The 23,352-nt window shown below is 43.2% G+C and overlaps 1 protein-coding gene across 1 annotated transcript in view; it reads left to right on the top strand.

Moving 5' to 3' along the window:
• The window catches only part of LOC133424978 (transmembrane protein 163a), a 33,751-nt gene extending 13,640 nt beyond the window's left edge, over positions 1 to 20,111 (top strand). Inside the window, exons 3-8 of the mRNA XM_061715601.1 lie at positions 7,717 to 7,760; positions 7,862 to 7,953; positions 11,339 to 11,435; positions 15,928 to 16,039; positions 16,900 to 17,041; positions 20,014 to 20,111. Coding sequence (XP_061571585.1) covers positions 7,717 to 7,760; positions 7,862 to 7,953; positions 11,339 to 11,435; positions 15,928 to 16,039; positions 16,900 to 17,041; positions 20,014 to 20,074 — 548 coding nt within the window. The 3' untranslated portion in view covers positions 20,075 to 20,111. The remainder of the gene's footprint in view (positions 1 to 7,716; positions 7,761 to 7,861; positions 7,954 to 11,338; positions 11,436 to 15,927; positions 16,040 to 16,899; positions 17,042 to 20,013) is intronic.
• Positions 20,112 to 23,352: the final 3,241 nt, after the last annotated feature.

Here is a 23,352-nt window from a genome sequence, read left to right as displayed (position 1 = left end):
TCGCACAAATTCTCATTATTTTACATCTGGCAGCACTGATGTGGCCTTTTTCAAAGTCAGTTTTTGTTTTCTGACTTTAAATAGACGTGTAGTCAAGACCGCCTAAACCGAGACCAAGACACTGCCAAGACCAGAGAGTATCAAGAACAAGACTAGTTCAGCTCCAGACCAAAAAGAAACCTAGTTATTTCATCATACTGCGTGATTGTAGAACATCAGCACCATCCTGGTTCAGCTTGTTTCCAACTACAGCACAATAACACAGAGAAGTGGATGATGATGTTGAACTCACTATAAATGTTTCCATCCATCAGCTGAGATCAGATATGTGCGGCGACTGTACTACCGCTATTTCTACACTATTAGTTACGGTGCGGTGGTTGGTCGGACCCAGATGCAGGAGATGCTGGAGTTCCAGAAAGGTGATTTATTTAACAAAAACAAAAACCAAAGCGCTGCCGAGCCAGATACAAAAACCAGGACTTAAAACAAGAATCCAAAAACTACAAAAACCTGGGCAGAAAACAGAGGAACAAACAGTCCGGACCAGCAGGGAGCAGGGAAAGACAAGACCAGATATACACAAGGGTTAACGAGACACAGGTGCAGACAATCAGGGCCGATGGGAAACAGGAAGTGTCAAACCAGAACTTAAACACAAAGACACGGGCTTCAAAATAAAACAGGAAGTGTCAAACCCTGACAGTAACTGCATGTGTCAAGTCCTCCTAACACATCCGTGCAAAGCATTTGGATGGATGGGACTTTTTTTGTTTTTAAGGGACAAAAAAATGTTCAATTTCTGAGTTGGAAAAAAGAAACCAATTTGAAGTCGGGTTTGTGAGTTGGGGCCAAAACATCAGATAATGATCAGCAGAGCCGCTTTCTTGTTGTAAGTGAACGAAACATTTCTGTTATACTTTATTAAACTGACATTGCTGTTAATATTAAAACAAACAGATCAAGAGCGGTTCAGAAAATGATTTGAGGTTTGCTGGTGATAAACACGGGGAAGCTGGATTATTCTCACTCTGATCTGGTCTGTGATGTAACGCTTTCCTGCAAATCTGCTCCTATTCATGAAGGCTGGCTTCCCCCAAAAAGAGAGTCTGGATGTGCTTTTTCTGTTTTTGAGTGGGCAGATATGTTGGTTCAAAAACTCAAAACTCGTGGATGTACTGAGTCTGGCTGGTTCCTGCTTTCCAGACGCAGTTTATCAGCTCACCTGTCCTCCCCTCGTTTCCTCTCTGTGGTCCACAAAGCTGTTTCTCCAGCTGATAAGAGGCTGTTTTTGTTTTCAGCAGCATCAGTACCGTTGTTCACGCCGTCCTGGTGATGACAGGTGGCGCACCTTTCCCTCCCTTCACACGGACGCAAACTTTAACCTCCCTCTTATAAGAGGTAACATGATACACATAAGCTGCTGATATAAGTTATTCTGTTCAACAGCTTATTGTTTATTGGATGGGAATGGATTCCCATTAGCTGGCGCCTTGGCGACCACTAATCTTCCTGGGAGCCATAAAGTACATAAAATATTACATAGATGATAACATCTAAGACATAAATACATACATTCCTAGCATAACTACACTTATAAAAACAACAATAACAACAACAATTAAAGCTGCAAGCAGCGATCAACAGGCCCTTGCGCGTGCAATTTTCACCAATTAAGTTCAAGGACTCAAAACTCAGTCTATCCACTCTGTTTTGAAACAGTTGCAATTTATGTATTTCTTTCTTTGCTGCTGCAGACCATATAACGGAGCAGTATTGCAGATGACAGAAAACCAAGGACTGTATCACCTGATTGATCATAGAGGATGACAAATAAGGAGAGCACTTTCTAATCAATGCTAAGCCTCTTCCCATTTTGGACACAGTTCTATCAATATGATCAGACCATGACCACAGTTACAACATTACAACAAGTAGTTTTGTTTTCTTGGCCTGCTCTATTGCCGTTCCTGTTCTAGTTTATTTGCACGTCCTCTTGGATCTGCCGATCACTCAAACCTTAAACTGTCCCTCCTTTATTTGTTTCCCTGCAACAGCCGACGGCTCCTCTCGTCATGGTTTGTTGACTCTCACATATTGACAAGAATAACAGATCCACCCTAAATGTTTAATGACTTCAGCTGCTCGCTGCATCCGCTGGGCTCATTTCACCCCGAGTACAAGCTGTGACGTGTGAGCTGAGGGGGACTGAGGGAGACGTAACCGTAGCAGCTCGGATATTAACTTTAATTCCCTTTACACGTCTGATTTCTGGCCACCCTGAACAAGTTTCCCTCCGACAACAGAAGCTTGTCAATCTACCAGAGAAACCTAAAGTCGTCATTACCCTGTATTCATCAGGCGTCTTCAAAGATGAGACCTCTCATGTAGGCCTGTGTGGAAAAAAATGATTTTCCGATTCTAAATCGATTCTCATATTAATTCGTAAAAATCGATTCGTATGTCTAAAGATCGATTTTTTTTTTTATCATTACAACTTTTGGTATTTTTTTTGTTTATGCCCAAAAAAGGAATGTTTTGTTGGACACGAGAATAACTGGTGCCATGTTTTTGCCTTTAAATATGTTTAAAGGTATGAAAACATTAAAGTTTTCAGTTATAATTGCATAAATTGTCTATATTTAATTACTTTATATACTGTCTTGGGGTTACATTTGCATAAAATGCTAAAAACCATATTCTCAAAAATTAAAAATCGAAATAGGCCGAAAATGGAAAAAATTAAAACGTAACGTGGGAAAAAATAAAAGCGATTTCATCCGTCTCTGTTTGCTGCCCTGGATCTGTTTGGTAATTCTGACCCACATGATGTTTCTGTTTCAGTTCTATCAGCATTCTGGGAGGTGATTGGTCCTTACAGCATCATTAGCTGCCAATACTTGCTGTTGAATCTCAATATAATACTAGTATTAATATTTTGCATAACTACACAGACAAATAATTCATGCAACAGCTCAAAAAACTGTTTTAATAACACTAACCCAGATCAATATCGGAATCGAATCAAATCCTGATAATCGATTCTGAATCTTAAGAATCAGAATAGATTCTTGACATTTGAATCGATCCCCAGCCCTGCTCTCATGAACATCCAGGTGCTTCCACACCTGCCCCATCTGAGCAGGTGTGGATGAACAATCAAGTGGACTCTGGTCCACCTAAAAACGGAGGATTAAAGCAGCGGACTACAACCCTGGGCATTGTGGGTAAACACAGCCAAGTGGAGTGTGGAGTGAGGACGAAGTAAATGCTCTGAGAGGTAGAAAAGAAGCCAGAGCCATGACCTCACGTTAAAGTCTACGGCTGCAGCGCCTCCCCAGGCCAGGAGGGGAATCCTGGAAGGCTCGTCTCAAACATCCATCCGGACACGGTCCGCCGGACTGCGAGGGGGGAAAGCAAATGTTTGAGTGTCTTTTTTTTTTCCATCAATATTTTTGCGACAGAACAAATATATCATTAGAAAATTATAAACATACATGATGTTCACTGTCCTCTTTTAAATGAAAACATATACAAGAATAGGGGCGGGATGATACGGGTAACTCACGATTCAATACTGTGGCGATATGTGGCCCACGATAACGATAAAATCACGATGTGTATGATATTTGATATATTGTAAGAAATTTCATCAACGATATATCACGATATATGTGACTGAAAAAGAAAAAATACCCATAAAAAGGAAAACGTCTGTAGTTATGCATTTATTCAATGCCAAAACTTCATACAATGTACAAAGAAAGTGCATTTGTACAGAGCCTCACTGCCTGCTAGTCTTGTAAATGTAAACACTGTACAGCTGGACAAATTGAAGTGCATGAACAATAGTGCGGCGACAACCGCGTAAATCCATCTTGTATGTTGTAATAAAATATCGATATTTGCCGTCAGTTTATCGATTATTTATTGCGACAGAGAGCGCAACAATATATTGCAATATCGATTTTTTCCCCCATCACTATACAAGAAGCAAAAAAAACCCAACAAAAACAAACAAACATGTGCCTTACATCTAATGTACATTTGACCCTTAAATTGACCAATCACTTCTATTACATCAAGCGCCACATAATTAATCAAACATCCCCCCTATTAATGTCAAAAACGAGCCCCAAACTGTTGAAGATCCTCTCTCCCCTTTACTCTGCAAGTGACCTGTTCAAATGTAGCCATTCTAGACATTAGTTCAATCCATTTCTTAAAACTACACATAGCAGATGATTCCAGTGTCTCAAGATTATTCTACATCCTGTTGTAGTTGCCAAACGTAGCCATAATCTCTGTCTTCCAGTCAGAGTGATAATGAGTGAGATGTTCTTTGAACACTTCATTTAAAGGTGACCTATTATGGCATTTAATGTATATTTTAAACAGGCCTTGAATGTCTTAAAAACAATCTAAAGCTTGTTTTTTCTACATAAATCATAAATCCAGCCTGTGGGCCCTGTCACTAGTTTTACCGCTTCTAACCTCTTTTTCTGCGCCTCATTTTTAGGGAAGGGGGGGGTATGATAATGAGGCTCTGTGCCGATTGGCTCCCTGAATGACGTGTAGCAGGGGACGAGCATAAACCTCGCTCCGCCAGAGCAGCCAGAGCCTGTAAATAAATACAACACTGAATTTTCACGAATGGAAACTTTATTGTTAAAAAAATAAAATATGAGTTGTATATAAAGAACATTTATGCACTATTTAAGCCGGATCTACCCGGCGGATGCTGAACGATGTGCCCCGGAGCCACGCCGGGCGCACAGATCGGCTCCGGGGCGCATCCGCGGCGCATCGCCCGTTACCGGTGATCAAACCGACAGATTTGCCTGAAAATCTCGGAGGGTGTAGCTGGTCCAGCCTGGGACAGACCCCCGAGGACCCAGCTCCCAAACCACCCGGGAACCTGGATGATTTAACCCGGATCCGCTCCGCCGCTGCGCCGCGTCCGACTGGCTCAATGAAAGGACCGCTCCAGCAGCGGAGAGAGATGGTTGTGGGCGTGGTTTCAGCAGCGGAGGCTGAACCTCTGGAAATCTGCTCCCGTCGTGACGTCACGACAGGAGCAGATTCTAATCGGCTAAAAAAAAACCACGTGACACTGGGGGACTCTGTCCGGCGGGGGTCAGAGAGCTTGCAGAAATTCATGGTATTTTGTCTCCCCTGTGCTGGCAGGGTGAGGGGAGACCACTTTATATATGTTAAAACAAGAAAAAACGTGTTTTTCATAATAGGTCACCTTTAAGAGAGTAACAACCGCTTCCCACAGGTGTTCATTTTTTTCACAAGAATATAACCTATTTTCAAGAGTACCATGTTTGAGTGTCTTTTATTGATGAAAGTCACCCAAAACCACACTTCCTAACTCCTTATATTAATTATATTTAAACTTTGGACAGCATTCACGTTTCATCACAGGGGATTTTGGGTGTTTCACTGGTAAAGATGGAATCTGAAGCTTGTGTTTCTCTGTGATCGGGACTCCAGATCCCCTTTAACTGGCTTCCATTCAAGATGGTTCTCAGATTTTTACATGTTCATGAGCTGCCATTTAGCCCAAGACTCCAGATCCCAGATCTTGCTCATCTGTATGCGGCGGTGGTCCGTTTGGAGGATATGAATGCAGCTCTGGTTCCTGTTTTCATCCTGGTCTTCGTCATAGCAGGGGGGGGGGTGTCTCAGTCTGGGAGAGCAACTGAATGTAGATGAAACAATAAGGGGGGGGGGGTTACCATTCCTGCAGCAGCAGCGGTGAGCAGCTGGAGGGGGGGGGGCAGAGACAGACACCAGCGTGCTTTGTTTCTGATGCAGGGCTGAGGCGGGGGCCGCCCCCCCGTGAGGGTCTCTAAAAATAACTGAGGGCGGAGGCCTCCTCCCTTCTGTCTACTTGCGTCTCCCTCCTTCTCCCATCCCTCCCTTATACAGCAGGTGCATGCACGTGACTGCAGATCACATGCACATGAGTCCAGTCAAAGATTGGGAGGACCCCCCCCCTTATGATCCAGGTCCTGGTCCAGGTTTCTTCCTCCTAAAGGGAGTTTTTCTTGCCACTGTTTGGCTTAAGGTTTTTCTCAAACTAGGGGAGTTTTTACCTGCCATTGTTTATGTTATGTTTATATAATAATTGCTCGGGGATCATGTTCTGGTCTCTGGAAAGATCCTGGAGACAACTTGTGTTGTAATAGACCAGGGGTCGGCAACCCAAAATGTTGAAAGAGCCATATTGGACCAAAAACACAAAAAACAAATATGTCTGGAGCCGCAAAAAATTAAAAGTCTTGTATGTATAAGCCTTTTTGAAGGCAAATGGCGAAAGGCGAAATGTCGAGAAAAAAGTCGAAATGTCGAGAAAAAAGTCAAAATGTCGAGAAAGGTCGAAATGTCGAGATTAATGTTGAAGTACAATCTCAAGAAAAAAGTCGAAATGTCGAGAAAAAAGTTGAAATGTCAAGAAAAAAGTCAAAATTTCGAGAAAAAGGTCAAAATTTCGAGATTAATGTTGAAGTACAATTCAAGAAAAAAGTTGAAATAGTCAAAATGAGAAAAAAGTCAAAATCTCGAGAAAAAAGTCGAAATGTCGAGATTAAAAAGGAAAGGAAAAAAGAAAAGAGAAAAAAAGAAAAAAGGAAAAAAAGGAGAAAAGGAAAAAAGAGAAAAAAAGGAAAAAAGAAGAAAAAAAGAAAAAAAAAAGGTCAAACATTTTTGAAAAAAGTCCAGGAACCACTAGTGCGGCTCTAGAGCCGCGGGTTGCCGACCCCTGTAATAGACGCTATATAAATACAATTGAATTGAATTGAATTGATGCTCCTCCGGCCCTTCTGGAGGCTTGAGCTGGTCGACATGATGCTGATAGTCTTGATCTGCAGTCCTGCAGCAGGAAATATGCAGGTTCTGTTTTCCTGAGGTGGGTGTGCACGGATGTGGGGGGCTGCATCACCGACTTCCCTGAGCCTCTGCTGGTCAACCCCCCCGCTTCACATTATCTGCTGTGATTATTCCACGTGGTTCAGGCCCCGTGAAGCCACAACCATGATGCTTCCGCCGCCGTGCCTCACTGATGCAGTGGTGCACGCTGGGAACTGGGAAAAATCCAAAATAGATTCTCAAGAACGATCTCTCAGTCTGGTAGACACGAACCATCTGCACCTCTTTTTACGAAATATTCACTATTATCCATTCATAAACTTAATGTTTTTCACTAATGCTTGTTTGTGCATAAGTTTATCAATAGAAAACTTCCTGTCACTTTCCAGCAGTTTCTTACTTTTTCATCTGATTTTAATTCATATCCAACTAGACACAGTGGCAATCTTCATTTACCCTTCTGTCGAACATCTGGTCATCAATTTAATATTACATTTAGATCCAAAACTCTGGAATGACTTGAATGTGTCGCTGAAGTCAACAGTATCTTTTACCTCCTTCAGAAAGTTATTAAAAAAACATCTTATTCTGTCTTAACCTTCAATTTCTTTATCTTTAATGTAATCCAGACCTTGTATCCATGTTCTCTTTTACGTTTATATTTATAATTTTTTTAATTTGTTGTACATTATCTTTGTTATTTCATCACAGTTTTGGAACTCTGTAAGCCCTTTGGGCTTCGTTCCCTCCATGCACTGTTTTTAAATGAAATGAACTTGTGAAACAGTAAAATATAACATGAAGGTACATTTAGTGCTTGTGTTTCTGTTTTCCCTCCAGCGGTGTCCATCATGCGCCACAGTGCTTCAGCCTTCGGATTTGCGGTAAGTTCAGTCCGAGACCTCGGTGCCGGCCGGACCCGCCGAGCTAACGCGAGCTAATGTGAGCTAACGCAAGCTAACGCGCCTGTGTCTCTGCTCTGCAGTTTGATGCCACGCTGGACGTACTCACCTCGGTCATCGTGCTGTGGCGGTACAGCAACGCCGCCGCCGTCCACTCAGCACACCGCGAGTACATGTGAGTGCCGTGACCTTTAACCCCCAACATGCTAATAGAAATGTCTCCATGCTTAATAACTGTAGGTTGCACCTTTACTCTGAAATGGGAGGCATTTCTTCATCAATTTTTATAGTTTAGGATGTTATTTGGGAGAAGAACAGCTTCTATCCAGACCTATGTTTGGCTTAAGGCTTTTCTCCCACTAGGGGAGTTTTTACCTGCCATTGTTTATGTTATGTTTATGTAATAATTGCTGGGGTTCATTTATTGACCCTCTGCAGTCTGAAATGCAGAAAAGCAAAAATCATCTTCTTCTGCGTATGATCTCGTATATTTTCATAAATAAACCTTAACTTGTGTTTGTTGGTCTGCTGGAGATGGTCTGTACTTTGATCCGTCTGAGTCTGACAAAGGAGAAGCGGTGGATTGGTAATACCCGAGGACCGCTTGGTTGCCACGGTAACATGCCGGCGGTGTCAGAGCCGGACAAATTAAAGTCTTTTGTTCCACAGAAACGTAGAGCTCCTGCTTGAAAGAGAGGTGGATCACGAGTACTGAAGTGAGATGTTTTATTATTATTGATCATATATTTCTCCCACGTTTTGATAAATTAATGCAGAAACAAGTTTTTGAGGAGAAAACGGCGGTTTTTACTTCCATCATGTGCAACAGGACGCCTGCTGGAGGGGTGTGTGTGTGTGTGTGTGTTTGTGTCCTGCTGTGGACTTCCCAGAGGGATGCTGGGTGTTGCCATGGCAACCTCCTCCAGTCAAAACCCAGAACTGAATATATGACTGGAGAAGTGAGCGCACACGCTCCGGCGACCATGCGTGACCGCGGCAGACGCCGGCGCCGACTCCCGCGCTCGTCCAGACTTCCTTAATTGGGTACAGGGGTTAAAAGGGCGTCTGTTTCGCTCCACATCAGCATTCACAAGGGATCTCAGCACGAAACCCACGCTAGATGAATGTTACGCCTCGAGACGGGGAAACATGAAATATATTTGACACTGAAAAGGTTTTAGACACGCAAATGAGATTGAATTATTATAGAGATTTAAAAAGTCTGGAGGCGCTGAGACGCACCACGTTAGAGGGAATATCCTGGTGATGAAATGGAAATAGGCAGGACAAATAGATGTGATAGAAATATGACAGACAAGCGGCAGAAGAATTTGTACTGTTTTTATTTCATCTTTATTTCACCAGGTAGGTGAGGTGGGGACAGTTTCTCATTTACAATGACGACCTGGGCAAGAGGCAGCACAAACACCATATATAAAAAACACACAACACATAACAAAAATATGAGTAAAAAGTGATAGAGTTGAGAAAAGAAAAGAGTTACAAACATGTGCAATGATCCCAGATGGGGTGTGTTTTTGAAGGAGGAGAATGGGATGAATGTGTGTTTAAGTGTTTGCTGCAGATTCCAATCACTAGCAGCAGCGAACTGAAATGAATTCTGGCCAAAGGAAGTGCGGGCTTTAGGAAAAACCAGGTTAGAAGCAGCATCGCAGTAAACGGTCCGAGCAGCAGCTTCAGACTGATCCAAATGAAGAATTAAGAAACACTTTGGAATATCATATGTATAGGATCCCATACCCGCACACACGCTTATACAGATATATATACACATACTGGACAGGGTAAGGTGTATTTTTGATCTGATTTTCATGGCCTAGATGATGTTTTACTGTATATTGGAATTAGGAATGGGCGATATTTTACCGTTCACGATAAACCGTCAAAAAAATTCCCCACGGTAAGAATTTGTCATCTCGCGGTAAAAATGATAAATTCCTGTTGATGACGTTTTTGTGTGAAGCTGATTTATGGTTCTGTGTTAAATCCATGCAGAACGTACGTGAAGGAAGGAAGGAAGGAAGGAAGAAAGGAAGGAGGAAGGAAGGAAGGAAGGAAGGAAGGAAGGAAGGAAGGAAGAAAGGAAGGAAGGAAGAAAGGAAGGAGGAAGGAAGGAAGGAAGGAAGGAAGGAAGGAAGGAAGGTAGGGAGGAAGGAAGGAAGGAAGAAAGGAAGGGAGGAAGAAAGGAGGAAGGAAGGAAGGAAGAAAGAAAGGAATGAAGGAGAAAGGAAGGAAGGAAGGAAGCAGGAAGAAAGAAAGAAAGAAAGGAAGGAAGGAAGGAAGGAAGGAAGGAAGGAGGAAGAAAGGAGGAAGGAAGGAAGGAGAAAGGAAGAAAGGAAGGAAGGAAGGAAGGAAGGAAGGAAGGAGGAAGAAAGGAGGAAGGAAGGAAGGAAGAAAGAAAGGAATGAAGGAGAAAGGAAGGAAGGAAGGAAGCAGGAAGAAAGAAAGAAAGAAAGGAAGGAAGGAAGGAAGGAAGGAAGGAGGAAGAAAGGAGGAAGGAAGGAAGGAGAAAGGAAGAAAGGAAGGAAGGAAGGAAGGAAGGAAGGAAGAAAGGAAGGAAGGAAGGAAGGAAGGAAGGAAGGAGGAAGAAAGGAGGAAGGAAGGAAGGAGAAAGGAAGAAAGGAAGGAAGGAAGGAGGAAGAAAGGAGGAAGAAAGGAGGAAGGAAGGAAGGAAGGAGGAAGAAAGGAGGAAGGAAGGAAGGAAGGAGGAAGAAAGGAGGAAGGAAGGAGGAAGGAAGAAAGGAAGGAATGAAGGAAGGAAGAAATGAATGAAGGAGAAAGGAAGGAAGGAAAGAAGGAAAGAAGGAAGGAAGAAAGGAAGGAAGAAAGAAATGAATGAAGGAGAAAGGAAGGAAAGAAGGAAGGAAGGAAGAAAGGAAGGAGGAAGGAAGAAAGAAAGGAATGAAGGAGAAAGGAAGAAAGAAAGAAAGAAAGAAAGAAAGAAAGGAAGGAAGGAAGGAAGGAAGGAGAAATTCCCATTAGTGTAGTTTAGTAGTATTTAGTATATTTTAGAGCAGTGTTTTAGGGGCTCCAAAGACTGAATGTGGTGATAGATTTATAGTTACGAAGGTGGAGTTGAATTGGTATTTTTTTATCGTCATTTTTATCGTTATCGGGATAAATGCCAGAAATTATCGTGATACATTTTTTAGTCCATACCGCCCATCCCTAATTGGAATGTTTCATGTATGTTTTTTTGCTTTAAGATAATGATTTACATGTACGATAAAGTTTAATGTAGGTTTGTCGTGTTATTTTCTTTACGTCTTGTTTTTAACTGTATGTTTTTAAATGTATTATTTTTAATGTGGACCCCAGTAAGACTAGCTGTGTTTAATGGGGATATCTGGATGTGATCAACGGAGCTACTTCATGAGCACATGTGTATTTGTTGGTTCAACTTTGTTATAGTTTTTCTTCCAGAAGTGTGTTGAAGGTTGATTTCCCCGAATGCCCACATGTCTCCGTGGAACAACCTTTTTATTGAAGATCTGCTAAATGGTCACCGCTTGACCCGTGTTCCTCCCGTCCTCCTCCAGAGCCTGCGTCATCCTGGGCGTGGTCTTCATCCTCTCCTCCATGTGCATCCTGGGAAAGGCCATCCACGACCTGGCCACCAAGCTGCTGCCTGAAGTGGTGAGTTGGCACACTCAGGGGGGGGGGCATGTGACCCGCGTCATCGCCATGCTGGCTACGGCCCTGCATGGAGCCGAGGATTAAAGCATCCACCATACGGGACGAATAATGTTATCCGTGTCACATTCAGGGAACACAGCTCTAAAGACATTAGCGTCCTTTGCTCCGCATCAGCCGTATTACTGACAGCTGGCCGGCTAAACAAGGTCACTCAGCGTTTCTGTGTTCCGTGAACTCCGGCCAGAAGTTGAACGCGTAATCTGATTTTTCTCTGGAATTTGGGGGATATTTTTAAAGCTTTGGCGGAGAGGCAGAGCAGCGGAGAGGCAGAGCAGCGGCGGCGCTCGCCTCGCCTCGTCGCCGCAGCGACATTAGAAAGGAGAAGAATACTCAGATACTTCACGGCATCAGGAGCAAGTCGCCTTGTGTGGTTCCAATCAAGCTGATTTACTTCCCGTCCGACTTTTTGAACGGGCGCTGGGTCCGACGGGACGGGTTCTGGTCCCCGGACAGCTGGTGGATGAAACCTTTGGCCCGCCCTGCAGCTGTTTAGTGCCATCACTGTTTTAAACTGTTACTTCAATTAATAAAAGTGATTGGCGGTCGAACAGAAGTTCATCACCCCACTTATAGATGACTCTTTGTGCTTAGCTGGATTTGAAAGCCCCTTAAATCTGTGGAAAGCCGTCTTATTAAGACCATCTGGGTGAGATTTGACTGCAATTCAGAGATCTTTAGCACCATGGGGATAAAAAGTTCAGAGAAAATCCAAATCTGAAGAGAAATGCAGCCCAAGTTGTTGCAGCTCGCCAAACACTGTGTTCCTGCAGGCAAGCCAAGTTTATTTGTATCGCACAATTCAACACAAGGTAATTCAAAGTGCTTTACATCAACATTAAAAGCAGCAAGACGCAATTTAACAGTAAATAACAAGTAAAATGAAATAAGAAAAGAAAAGAGGTAAAATAATAAAAAACAAGTTGTTAAAAAGTAAGGGCAGTAGTACGGAAGAGTATTAGGGCCAGGCAGGAGAAAAATAGTATTTTAGGGGTGGAACATTTTTTTTTCATTATGCAGTTTGAGAAAAAAGTCTAAACGTCGAGAAAAAAGTTGAAATGTCAAGAATAATGTTGAAATACAATTTCAAGAATAAAGTCGAAATTTCGTGAATAAAGTTGAAATGTTGAGAAAAAAGACGAAATTTTGACTTTATTCACGAAATTTTGACTTTATTCACGAAATGTTGATTTTATTTTGGAAATTGTATTCCAGCATTAATCTCGACATTTCGACTTTTATTTTAAGTGCACATTAAAAAAAAAATCTTCCCCTCTCAAATATTTTTTCTCCTGCCTGGCCCTAATACTCTTATTTAATTTAAGAGTACTCTTCAGTAAACGGTTGTCAGGGAGGTTGTAGTAGGACCCAGATGCAGGAGACCAGAAGGCAGGAGTCCCAAAAATGTGATTTATTTAACTAAAACAAAACCAAAAACACTGCTAAGCAGGATACAAAAAGAGCTTCAACAAGAATCAAAAGTACAAAACCGTGACATGGCACATGGAGGAACAAAACAGTAGAACCAGCAGGGAGCAAGAGGAAGAGACCAGATATACACAAGGGTTAACGAGACACAGGTGCAGACAATCAGGGCCGATGGGAAACAGGAAGGTCAAACCAGAACTCAAACACAAAGACACGGGCTTCAAAATAAAACAGGAAGTGACAAAACCGTGACATTGGTAATGTTTTTAGGCCTGATTTAAAGGAGCTGACAGTTGGAGCAGACCTCAGGTCTACGGGAAGTTTGTTCCACCGGTGAGGAGCAGAATAACTGAACTGCCTCACCTTGCTTGGTTCTGGTTCTTGGGAACCACAACAAACCAGATCCAGATGAACCTCAGGGGTCTGGGAGCTTCACAGGAACTAACAGATCAACCATGTATTTTGGTCCAAGACCATTCAGTGCTTTGCAAACTAGCAGGAAGATTTTAAACTCTGGAAGCCAGTGTAGTGATTTCATGACCGGTGTAATGTGGTCCAGTTTCCTGGTGTTTGTTAGGACTCGTTCTGGATCAGCTGCAGCTTCCTGATAGATTTCTTGTTAAGGCCTGTAAAGATGCCATTGCAATAATCCAACCTACTGAAAATGAATGCATGAATACGTTTTTCCATGTCTTGTTTAGACAGAAACCCCTTAATTCCAGCAATGTTTTTCCGGTGGTAATAGGCAGATTTAGTGCAGGTGATCACATGTGGCGAGGCTGGTGTTGAACGCTTCCCGCGACCCCTCGGACTCACGACAAATACAATTCTGAGCAGATTTAAACTTGTTTTCCACGTGTGCACGGTGCGCTCGGCGAGTGTGTACGAACGAGGCGCCAAGAATGTCACAGATCTCAGGTGTGAAGACGCCGCAGCTTTGACACGTCTCCAAATAGCATTATCACCCCGTTGCTAGGCAATTTTCATCGCCGTAGAAACTGGGCTGAGGATCTGAGCGGGATGAGGAGTGAATATCCCTCTGAGCTGATTTGTAGTGAAGACGGTGAGTGTCGGGCTTCTCTCAGGCTCAGCGGTGCCGTTGGAGCCTGATCACAGGTTTTAAGATCCGGTCTCTCAAACACCAACATGCAGGAGCCCGTGGCGTCACTGGCATCTGAAAGAGATCTTATCTGAGCTTTGTAGGTATAAATAACACAAAGCTGTGCTTCTGTTTGCACGACCGGATGAGTGAGAATGAGTGATGGATCTTGACGAACGCCATCAGAGGAATCTACTTTAATCAATATTGTTGATGTCTTTGATGGGCATCATGAGGAAACCCATCTCTCCTTCTTTTACGTCCGTTATTGATTCATTTCACAGCAGAAACCACAGCGGAGCGACGGAGCTGCTCCTCTTCCGTCACCGGCCTCTGGTGCTGCTGCACAAACCCAGAAATATCGTTTGTACGGAAGAGTATTAGGGCCAGGCAGGAGAAAAATAAAAATTATATTTTAGAGGAGGAAGATTTCTTTTTCATTGTGCACTTCGAGGAAAAAGTCAAAATGTCGAGAAAAAATTCAAAATGTCGAGATTAATGTTGAAGTACAATTTCAAGAAAAAAGTCGAAATGTTGAGAAAAAAGTCAAAATTTCCAGAAAAAAGTCAATATTGAGAAAAAAAGTCAAAATGTCGAGATTAATGTTGAAATACAATTTTGAGAAAAATGTCAAAATGTTGAGATTAAATACAATTTCAAGAAAAAAGTCGAAATTTCGCCTTTTTTTTTTTTCAACATTTCAACTTTTTTCTTGAAATTGTACTTCAACATTAATCTCGACATTTTGACTTTTTCCTCGAAGTGCATAATGAAAAAGAAATCTTCCTCCTCTAAATGATAATTTTTATTTTTCTCCTGCCTGGCCCTAATACTTTTCCGTATGTTTGAGCCTCCCAGTCTCCTTTAATGCGCCACAGCTGGAGATGATGAGCCCCCCCCCCCTATGAAATGTTAATGAAGCAGCAGCTCCTCAGATATGCAGGTTAGGTGGAGCAGGCGTCGGGGGTGGAGGACGATGTTGGTTTGACACCTGACTGCTCCGCTCGGCTCCTCTGCGCCCAATTAATGTCAGTTAGATTCAGAAACTGAACCCCCCCCTACCCCCGCAGAGTTTACATATTTACCTACCGTATGTTGGAAATGCAGCTTCTGTTTTACTGTTCACGTGCGTCACACTTGACAGACGTGTTCCGTGTTTAACTCACTTCTGGACTCGCAGGTTTTTCCCTCCAAAACAAGATTTCTGTGTGTTGATGCTCGTTATATGAATCAATATTCTCTCATTTCTAATTTTAAACTGAAAAAAAGCGTCATGTCATTGACATGTTTGATTGGGAAGGAGGCCCAGTGTTGATCCCTGCGGGACGCCGCATCCAGATCTGCCAGAACTGCTCCTGTAAAGCATGAAACGAGACTGAGCTCAGCTCACCGGACTTGATGGTTAGGATGATTTGTCCGGGGAGTCCGGCCCCCCCAGCCTCCTCTCTGATGTAGCAGCGTTTCATGGCTGGGAGGCCGTAGTGCAATATTAATGCTGCCGCAGAGGCGCCCAGAGCTCTGCAGCTCTTCCTCCTCTCAGACACCTCTCCCCTCCATCCTCCCTTCTTCTGTGCTTCAGCATTTCAGGCGTTTAGCTGCCGGTGTCTGTTGTGAAATTCAACAACAAAGCTACCAGAAGGACATGCAGAAGGTTTTATGCATGAACCGTGGCTGGAGCTGGTGGGGGGGGCTGGAGAACGTAGTCGGGGGGAAACAGGTTCCTCCTGCACAGACTGGTTCGTTAGTGAGCTGCAGGAGCTGCTGCTGGTGTCGGTAGCTTTACATAATCTGCAGATGATGCATTGATTTAGAATGATCCCCATAACCCATCTCCCTCCCTTTCTCTTCCTCTCTCCATCTCTCCATCTCTCTTTCTCTCCCCCCCCCCCCTCTCTCTCTCTCTCTCAGGATGACTTCCTGTTCAGCGTGTCCATCGTCAGTGGTCTGGTCTGCATCACCCTGGCCGTGATCAAGTTCCTGCTGGGCCGAGTTCTGACCAGCCGGGCTCTCATCACCGACGGTAACGGTGACACACACACACGCACACACACTCACACACACACACACACGCTCTGACGTCAACACACAGCGTGTAGATTCCCCGCGGGCGTGACAGTTGTGCCGCGGCCGCACTTCTCGCCCCGGCGAGACGGCCGTCCGGCATGTGGCGGACGGCCGAGGCATTTCCAGCCTCCACTCTGTTCCTCTACTTCAGTAGCTCTGCCCTCGTGAACGACCCCGTCAGCTGACTCTTGGCACTTTTCCACCAGCACCTACTCGGCTCTACTCATCTCAACTCGACCTGGTTTCTTTTCCATAACAATTCAGCACCTGGAGCAGAAGTAGGAGGTTGGAGAGAAGCTGCTGTGACGTATTTGATTGTGTGATCTAAACGAAGAAGACAACAACACTAAAGATGTAGAACCTGGAGGAGATGATATATGTGCTGCTGGGTCTGTGGCTTGTGTTCCATATCAAGTTAAAAACTGGAAAAAGCTGGAGCCGTGAGCAGCTATGAAGAGACAGAGCTCCTGGTAGATCTGGTCGTTCCTTATCGCCCGTCTAGATCCCTTTTTAATTCTCTCCTCAGCACCAGGTTTATGAACATCTGCACCTCAGAGTTGGATCATGAAACAGACTTTTGCGCTGCCATAGCTTGTCAAATAAAATGAACAAGAAGCTGTCAGAGTTGCTCTTTCTCTGATGTCACATCCTGACTCAGACGTCTGACTCCAGCCCCCCGACCAATCGGTGGCCTGTAGAGTGATGATGTCAGATACAGCCGACTCAGCCGCTTAGAAGCTCTGCAGAATAGTTACAGGAAAGTATCTACTCGGCACGTTAGACCCCTAGTGGAAAAGCTCCATCTTTGTCCTGCAGGGTTCAACTCGCTGGTCGGGGGGGTCATGGGCTTCTCCATCCTCATCAGCGCCGAGGTCTTCAAGCACGAGCCCAAGGTGTGGTACCTGGACGGAACCATCGGCGTCCTCATCGGCCTGATCATCCTCGCCTACGGAGTCAAGTGAGTAGGCCTGTGTTGAAAAAATGATTTTCCGATTCTAAATCGATTCTCATATTAATTCCTAAAAATCGATTCGTATGTCTAAAGATCGATTTTTTTTCATCATTACATTACAACTTTTGGTATTTTTTTGTTTATGCCCAAAAAAGGAATGTTTTGTTGAACACGAGACTAACTAGTGCCATGTTTTTGCCTTTAAATATGTTTAAAGATATGAAAACATTAAAGTTTTCAGTTATAACTGCATGAATTGTCTACATTTCATTACTTTACATACTGTCTTGGGGTTACATTTGCATAAAATGCTAAAAAACAAATTCTCAAAACTTAAAAATCGAAATAGACCAAAAATGGAAAAAATAAAAATGGAATGTGGGGAAAAATAAAGCCGATTTCATACGTCTCTGTTTCCTCCCTGGATCTGTTTGATAATTCTGACCCACACAATGTTTCAGAAAGCAGTTCTATCAACATTCTGGGAGGTGATTGGTCCTTACAGCATCATTAGCTGCCAATACTTGCTGTTGAATCTCAATATAATACTAGTATTCATATGTTGCATAACTACAGTCATATCATTCATGCAACAGCTGAAAAAACTGTTTTAATAACACTAACCCAAATCAATATCGGAATCGAATTGAATCAAATCTTGATAATCGATTCTGAATCTTAAGAATCAGAATCCATTCTTGACACTTTAATGGATCCCCAGCCCTACCAGTGAGTGGTGGGAACGAGGCGGAGACGGTTCAGTCTGTAAACGGCGTGAAGCTGCTGGTTCTGATTACCGGCAGCAGGCCGGTCATCTCCTGCAGACCGGGTCACGGATCCTCATTAACGCAACAAAGCTGCGTTTGATGCCTGGCGGCGATGACGGTGTGGTTTTCACCTCCAGAAGAAGAACGGCCCCAAACACTGAGCCGGACCATCGTCCATCTGCTCGTGCGTTTTCATGTTTAATTCCAGTTACAGTCACACACAAAAGTCTGTTTAGGATAAACTGGAGCAGCTCGCAGGTAATTGGTTAACTGGCAGCGAGGCGGGAGCATGACTGAGTTATTTAGCCTGAGAGGAGAAATACTGTTTCTCTGCAAGGAGAAACAACAATTTGATCATGTTTCGTTCATAATGATGCGAACGGCAGCTAAAATCAGTCTTCTGAACCGCTTCTGTTTGTTTTTTATGACAGCCGACAGTTAAGAGACTTTAAATAATCACAAGCTTAAAGCCAAGAAGCCCGTCAGGGTCTGGGGGGGGGGTTCATCGGGACAAACCGAAGACTGAGATTAAGACCTGCGTTGAGCAGGCAGAGGAAAACGTAAAGAAGGGAAGAAAAAAATCAAAAAGTAGATGAGTGGACTAAAATACGGCGACCGCCATGTTCACAAACACATGAAACCACAAAAACGGAGCCTCTCCACTAAAAACATCCATCCATACATGCAGTTTTGAGTTAGTGATAGCAGTAGAAGATACTTGCAGATACAGTCAAATATAAGTATGGTGAGCGTTTACGACTAAGCACCTTCCAACACGCCAGTTTTACCAGGAGCACCTGGTTCTTCTTTGCGGCTCTAAAATGTTGCACGGCTGCGGTTGGTCGTGGAAAGTCTTGGTTAGTAAACATCTGGAGGGCAGAAGCATGGCTCTGAACCCTCCTTAGTTTTATATATATATATATATATATATATATATATATATATAAGTCGATATTCTTTATCTGATTCTAAACACAAATGTTAAGAAACAAAGAAAGCAACCACCTGAATCAGATCAGTGCTCACACCATGAAACAGTTCTTCAGACCTTCCAGACTCAAGTCTACGGAAGAGTATTAGGGCCAGGCAGGAGAAAAATAAAAATAAGATTTTAGAGGAGGAAGACTTTTTTTTCATTATGCAATTCGAGAAAAAAGTCGAAATATCGGAAAAAAAAGTCAAAATGTCGAGATTAATGTTGAAGTACAATTTCAAGAAAAAAGTCGAAATGTTGAGAAAAAAGTCAAAATTTTGTGAATAAAGTTGAAATGTTTTAAAAAAAGACGAAATTTCGACTTTATTCTTGAAATTGTATTTAATTTCAACATTTTGACTTTTTTCTCAAAATTGTACTTCAACATTAATCTCGACATTTCGACTTTTTTTTATTGTGCACTTTGAGAAAAAAGTCGAAATGTCGAGATTAATGTTGAAATACAATTTCAAGAAAAAAGTCAAAATGTATTTCAACTTTATTCTCGGAATTTCGACTTTATTCATGGAATTGTATTTCAACATTAATCTCGACATTTCGACTTTTTTCACGAAGTTTCGACTTTATTCTTGAAATTGTATTTAAAGGAGCTTGAGGCTCCTTTTAAGAAATGAGACTCTCTAGCGCCACCCTTCACCACGACGGCCGTTGGGGGTACTGCAGCCAACAGTGAAGCTGGCACGGGAGAACGGGGAGAACGCACATGACGTCACATCCGCAGGACAGCGCGGGAAATTCGGGACCGAATTGCAGCACATTTTGCAGCACACAGCCTGTTCAAGGCAAAGGAGAGATACACTAGAGGGCTCATTCTTTTTGGTTTGGAACGCTTCATCTGACATTATTACTAGAAAACTTGTGTATATGGATTTATATACGGATACGATAATGTATACAGATTTTTTTCATAAATCTTGCCACAATCCGGCCTCAAGCTCCTTTAATCTCAACATTTTGACTTTTTTCTCAAAATTGTATTTCTACATTAATCTCGACATTTTGACTTTTTTTTCTCGACATTTACTTTTTTCTCGAAGTGCATAATGAAAAAAATCTTCGCCTCTCAGATATCTTTTCTCCTGCATGGCCCTAATACTCTTCCGTACAAGTCTGAGAGGTCACGGTGTTTTAGCGTTGGCTTCAAAAGCCCAAATAAAAGCTCTGGTGCAGAAGAGCATCAGAAAACGAGAGTAGGTAACGGTGTGTTTCTGTTGCAGGCTGCTGCTGGACATGATCCCCCGGATTCGGCAGACCAGGAACTACGAGCGCTTCGAGTGACGGACAGCCGGCCGGCCGAAGGTTTGGGAGGGAGGAGGCGGGGGAGGGGGAGGGCTGCTGAGTGACTGACAGGACGGGGACTGGAGACGCTCCCTGCAGTCCCTGGAGGCGGCGGCGAGGGCGTCCGTCAGAGCCTGGAACCATCGCCGGCGCGTCAGCCGAGGGAGACTCGCCACCGCTTCAGTATTTTACAGTTCAGTGTACATATGTCCAAATCTGTCTCCTGCACAACGAAGGGGCAGCCTGCTTTTTCCACGCCGCCACATCCAACCCGGACGACTCCAGGCAGGTCGAGGTGACCGGCTCGGACTGCAGGGTACGGAGAAAGACGGGCCCCGGGGGGCCACAAACCCTCAAAAGCAACAGATTTTTCCATCCAGCAAAGTTGATTTACTCCAGCTCCTCCATCTCCCGTCACAACATAGATTCTTTTTTCCCAGGGTTCCTGGGGGCCTCGGCTCAGCCGGGCTGTAAAACGCTGCAGAACGGCTGGTCAAGCTGATGGATGTGGCCGATTATTAATGATGTTTTACCTCTTTATTGCTGCTGAGAGGGCATATCAATACAGGGCCCATTTGGCACAGGGAGCAGGTACATAAGCACACGCTGAACGGCCCAATATTTCTGCCGGCGCCGTTTCAGCTTCCCAGCGCCGGCTTACAGCGCTGATGAATGAAAATCAGCCGTTTTGGCATTCAGTCATACGAGAGAGTCGTGACCCGACTCAACCCCCCCCCAGTAAGAGTCTAAACAGAGGAGAAACGGACAGGAAACGCCTCGATTCATCAGCCGGCCCGGGGAACACAGCGCCCATCCGCGCCCCCTGCTGGCCAGCAGCCGCTACTGCAACAAATATGTGTAGATATTTGAACGTGCAGTTTGTGCATCTACTGAATGTTTACTCTGAAAAGAGACAATATTCACCGCGTACATATTTATTTAGGGGTAAAAATCAAGCACACGGTTGTATGTGAGGACAGTACAAGTACAACTTTTCTGTTTTTAGCGAACCAGCCGAGTAAAGATGGACCGAAGTCAGCTGATCTGGTTATATCACGAGCTTAATTTGCGTCTCCCCCTTCCTCAGACTTCACGTTACATGGTTTATGTAAGTTAATTTACAGCATTTCCGGCTGGTAAAATGTAGGATTGTTGTGCTTTTCTTGTTTTTTTTTTGTATTAATGTCAGCAGTACTCGAGTTGAGGGGGGATGAGGGGGGATGGCATCCCCCCTGAAATAAAAACGGACAAAATCATCCCCCCTGTAAAACTTTCCATCCCTTATGTCACTTCATCAATTAGTGGTTTTACTGCTATTTCAACATTTAGAGTCATCGCCAGAAAAATAACACCAGAAAAATTTGACAATTTTCACCTGTTTCAGGTAAATTTTCACTTGAAATAAGTAGGAAAATCTGCCAGTGGGACAAGATTTATCTTCTTATTACAAAAAAATCTTGTTCCACTGGCAGATTTTTCTACTTATTTTAAGTGAAAATCTACTTGAAACAGGTGAAAATTGTTGTTTTTTTCCAGTGATGAGTCTTGTTTTAAATGTAATGAGATTTTTTTTACTAAAATGAGACATTTTAACTAGAAATAAGACAAATGTTCTTGTTAAGATTTTGAGTTTTTGCAGTGATCCATTTTACTTATCCTGTGAAGGACAGAGTCATATTGATAAGTTCAGAAAACTGTTTTTTATTGTTGTGTTTTAATGTATTTGATGTAAGCCCAGTGGATATTTAAAGCTTACAGAAGGCTGCATTTAACTGCTGCTATGTCATTCCTGCAGTATTTCTGCAGGTGTTTTGGTCACTGCTATTATTTGTAATATATTATATTATTTGTAATCAGCACAAATTATCTGTCCCCATATGATAAAATCCACCATCCCCCCTGATTTTCTTTACAACTCGAGTACTGAATGTCAGTGAGAAAAGCAGCAGCTTCGGTCCTTTTATCAGGTCTCAGTGACTGTAGTGAATGTGCATCTCATGATGTTGAATTTTACATTAATATATAATACTTTCATCAATAAAACCAAACTGACACTGCGTTAGGTTAAGTAATGTGCATCTAATAACCTGTTGATACGTTTTAAACGCCACGAGCCAGTGTTTATCTTCTCCGTCATGAGTCAACATGAGCCCTGGCTTATCTTGAGCTGCTGTTTGGGAGAGGATTTAAAGGATAACTGAACTTTTATGGCGCTTTTTAAAATATTGACTCGTCAAGTAATAAAAACCTTGTTATAATAATTAAAAATTACCATTAATCATTAACTTTCTTCCCCCTGGAGGAATAAGAAACAGCTCGGTCCCTCCTGCTCTGGACTAATGCCGCGTTCCATTTGTCCTCGGAAGTGGGGATTTCCCAGTTCCCAGTCGGATTTTTCAACTGGAACGCCCCTCGAAGTGTGATTTCCCACTGGGAAAGTGGGAGAGTCTTCACCACCCCCGAGTTACCATTCCAAGATGGCTGCCCCGGTTGTAAACAGTAGAAGAGAGCTCTGTAAAAATTCGTAGCACTTCATTCTAGTTTTGGTCACACTAAATCAGTCGTATACAAGTATTGTTCGGCTTATATATGCTGTTATAGTGTAATTTACATTTTCATGTGGTATATGCGAACTACAAACTTGTTTACCTACTTTGTAACTGGAACGCTGATAACTCGGCTGTGACGTCATTCCGAGTTCCGACTTCAGAGGTAAATGGAACGCAGCATAAAGCCTTGATCTTATTATATATTATTATTATAACCGACTGGAGGAGGCTGAAGCTCGAGGAGTTTGGTCCGGCTGAGATGTTTGGACGTCCCGGGAGGATGAGCTTGTTTTTCCTGCTTGCTGCGATGACTGAACGTCCACGGCGTGCTGTGACGCCACACACACACACACACGTGACTGTGCTCCATCTGCAGGACTTCATGTAAACCCAAGGCTTGTGTTTCTGCGGGGAGCAGCTCTGTGTAAATACTCACTCTGTCTGTTGCTGTGATGTTGAACAAAATCCAGAAACTGAGCCGTTTGTCACAGAAAAAAGATTTATTTAAAAATAAAGTTGTATCCCCTCTAACTGGTCGAGGACTGAGAACAAACCGCTTGGGCCGAGAGCTTCACAAAACAAGTATCGATACGTTTGAGTGGCTGTAAAAAGGTTTTCTTTATTATTTTACAGAGACATTCAATGCTGAGGTCAACAAAGGGTTCTGGATGCTCTGGGAACAAAAACAGCTGATGGTGGGGGGGGAAGCGGCGGGCGGGTCGGAGCCCA

Source organism: Cololabis saira, chromosome 24 (assembly GCF_033807715.1).
Source record: "Cololabis saira isolate AMF1-May2022 chromosome 24, fColSai1.1, whole genome shotgun sequence".
NCBI classification, from domain to species: Eukaryota; Metazoa; Chordata; class Actinopteri; order Beloniformes; family Belonidae; genus Cololabis; species Cololabis saira.
The sequence above is the reverse complement of the archived record's forward strand: the minus strand, read 5'-3'. Positions and strand labels throughout refer to the sequence as shown.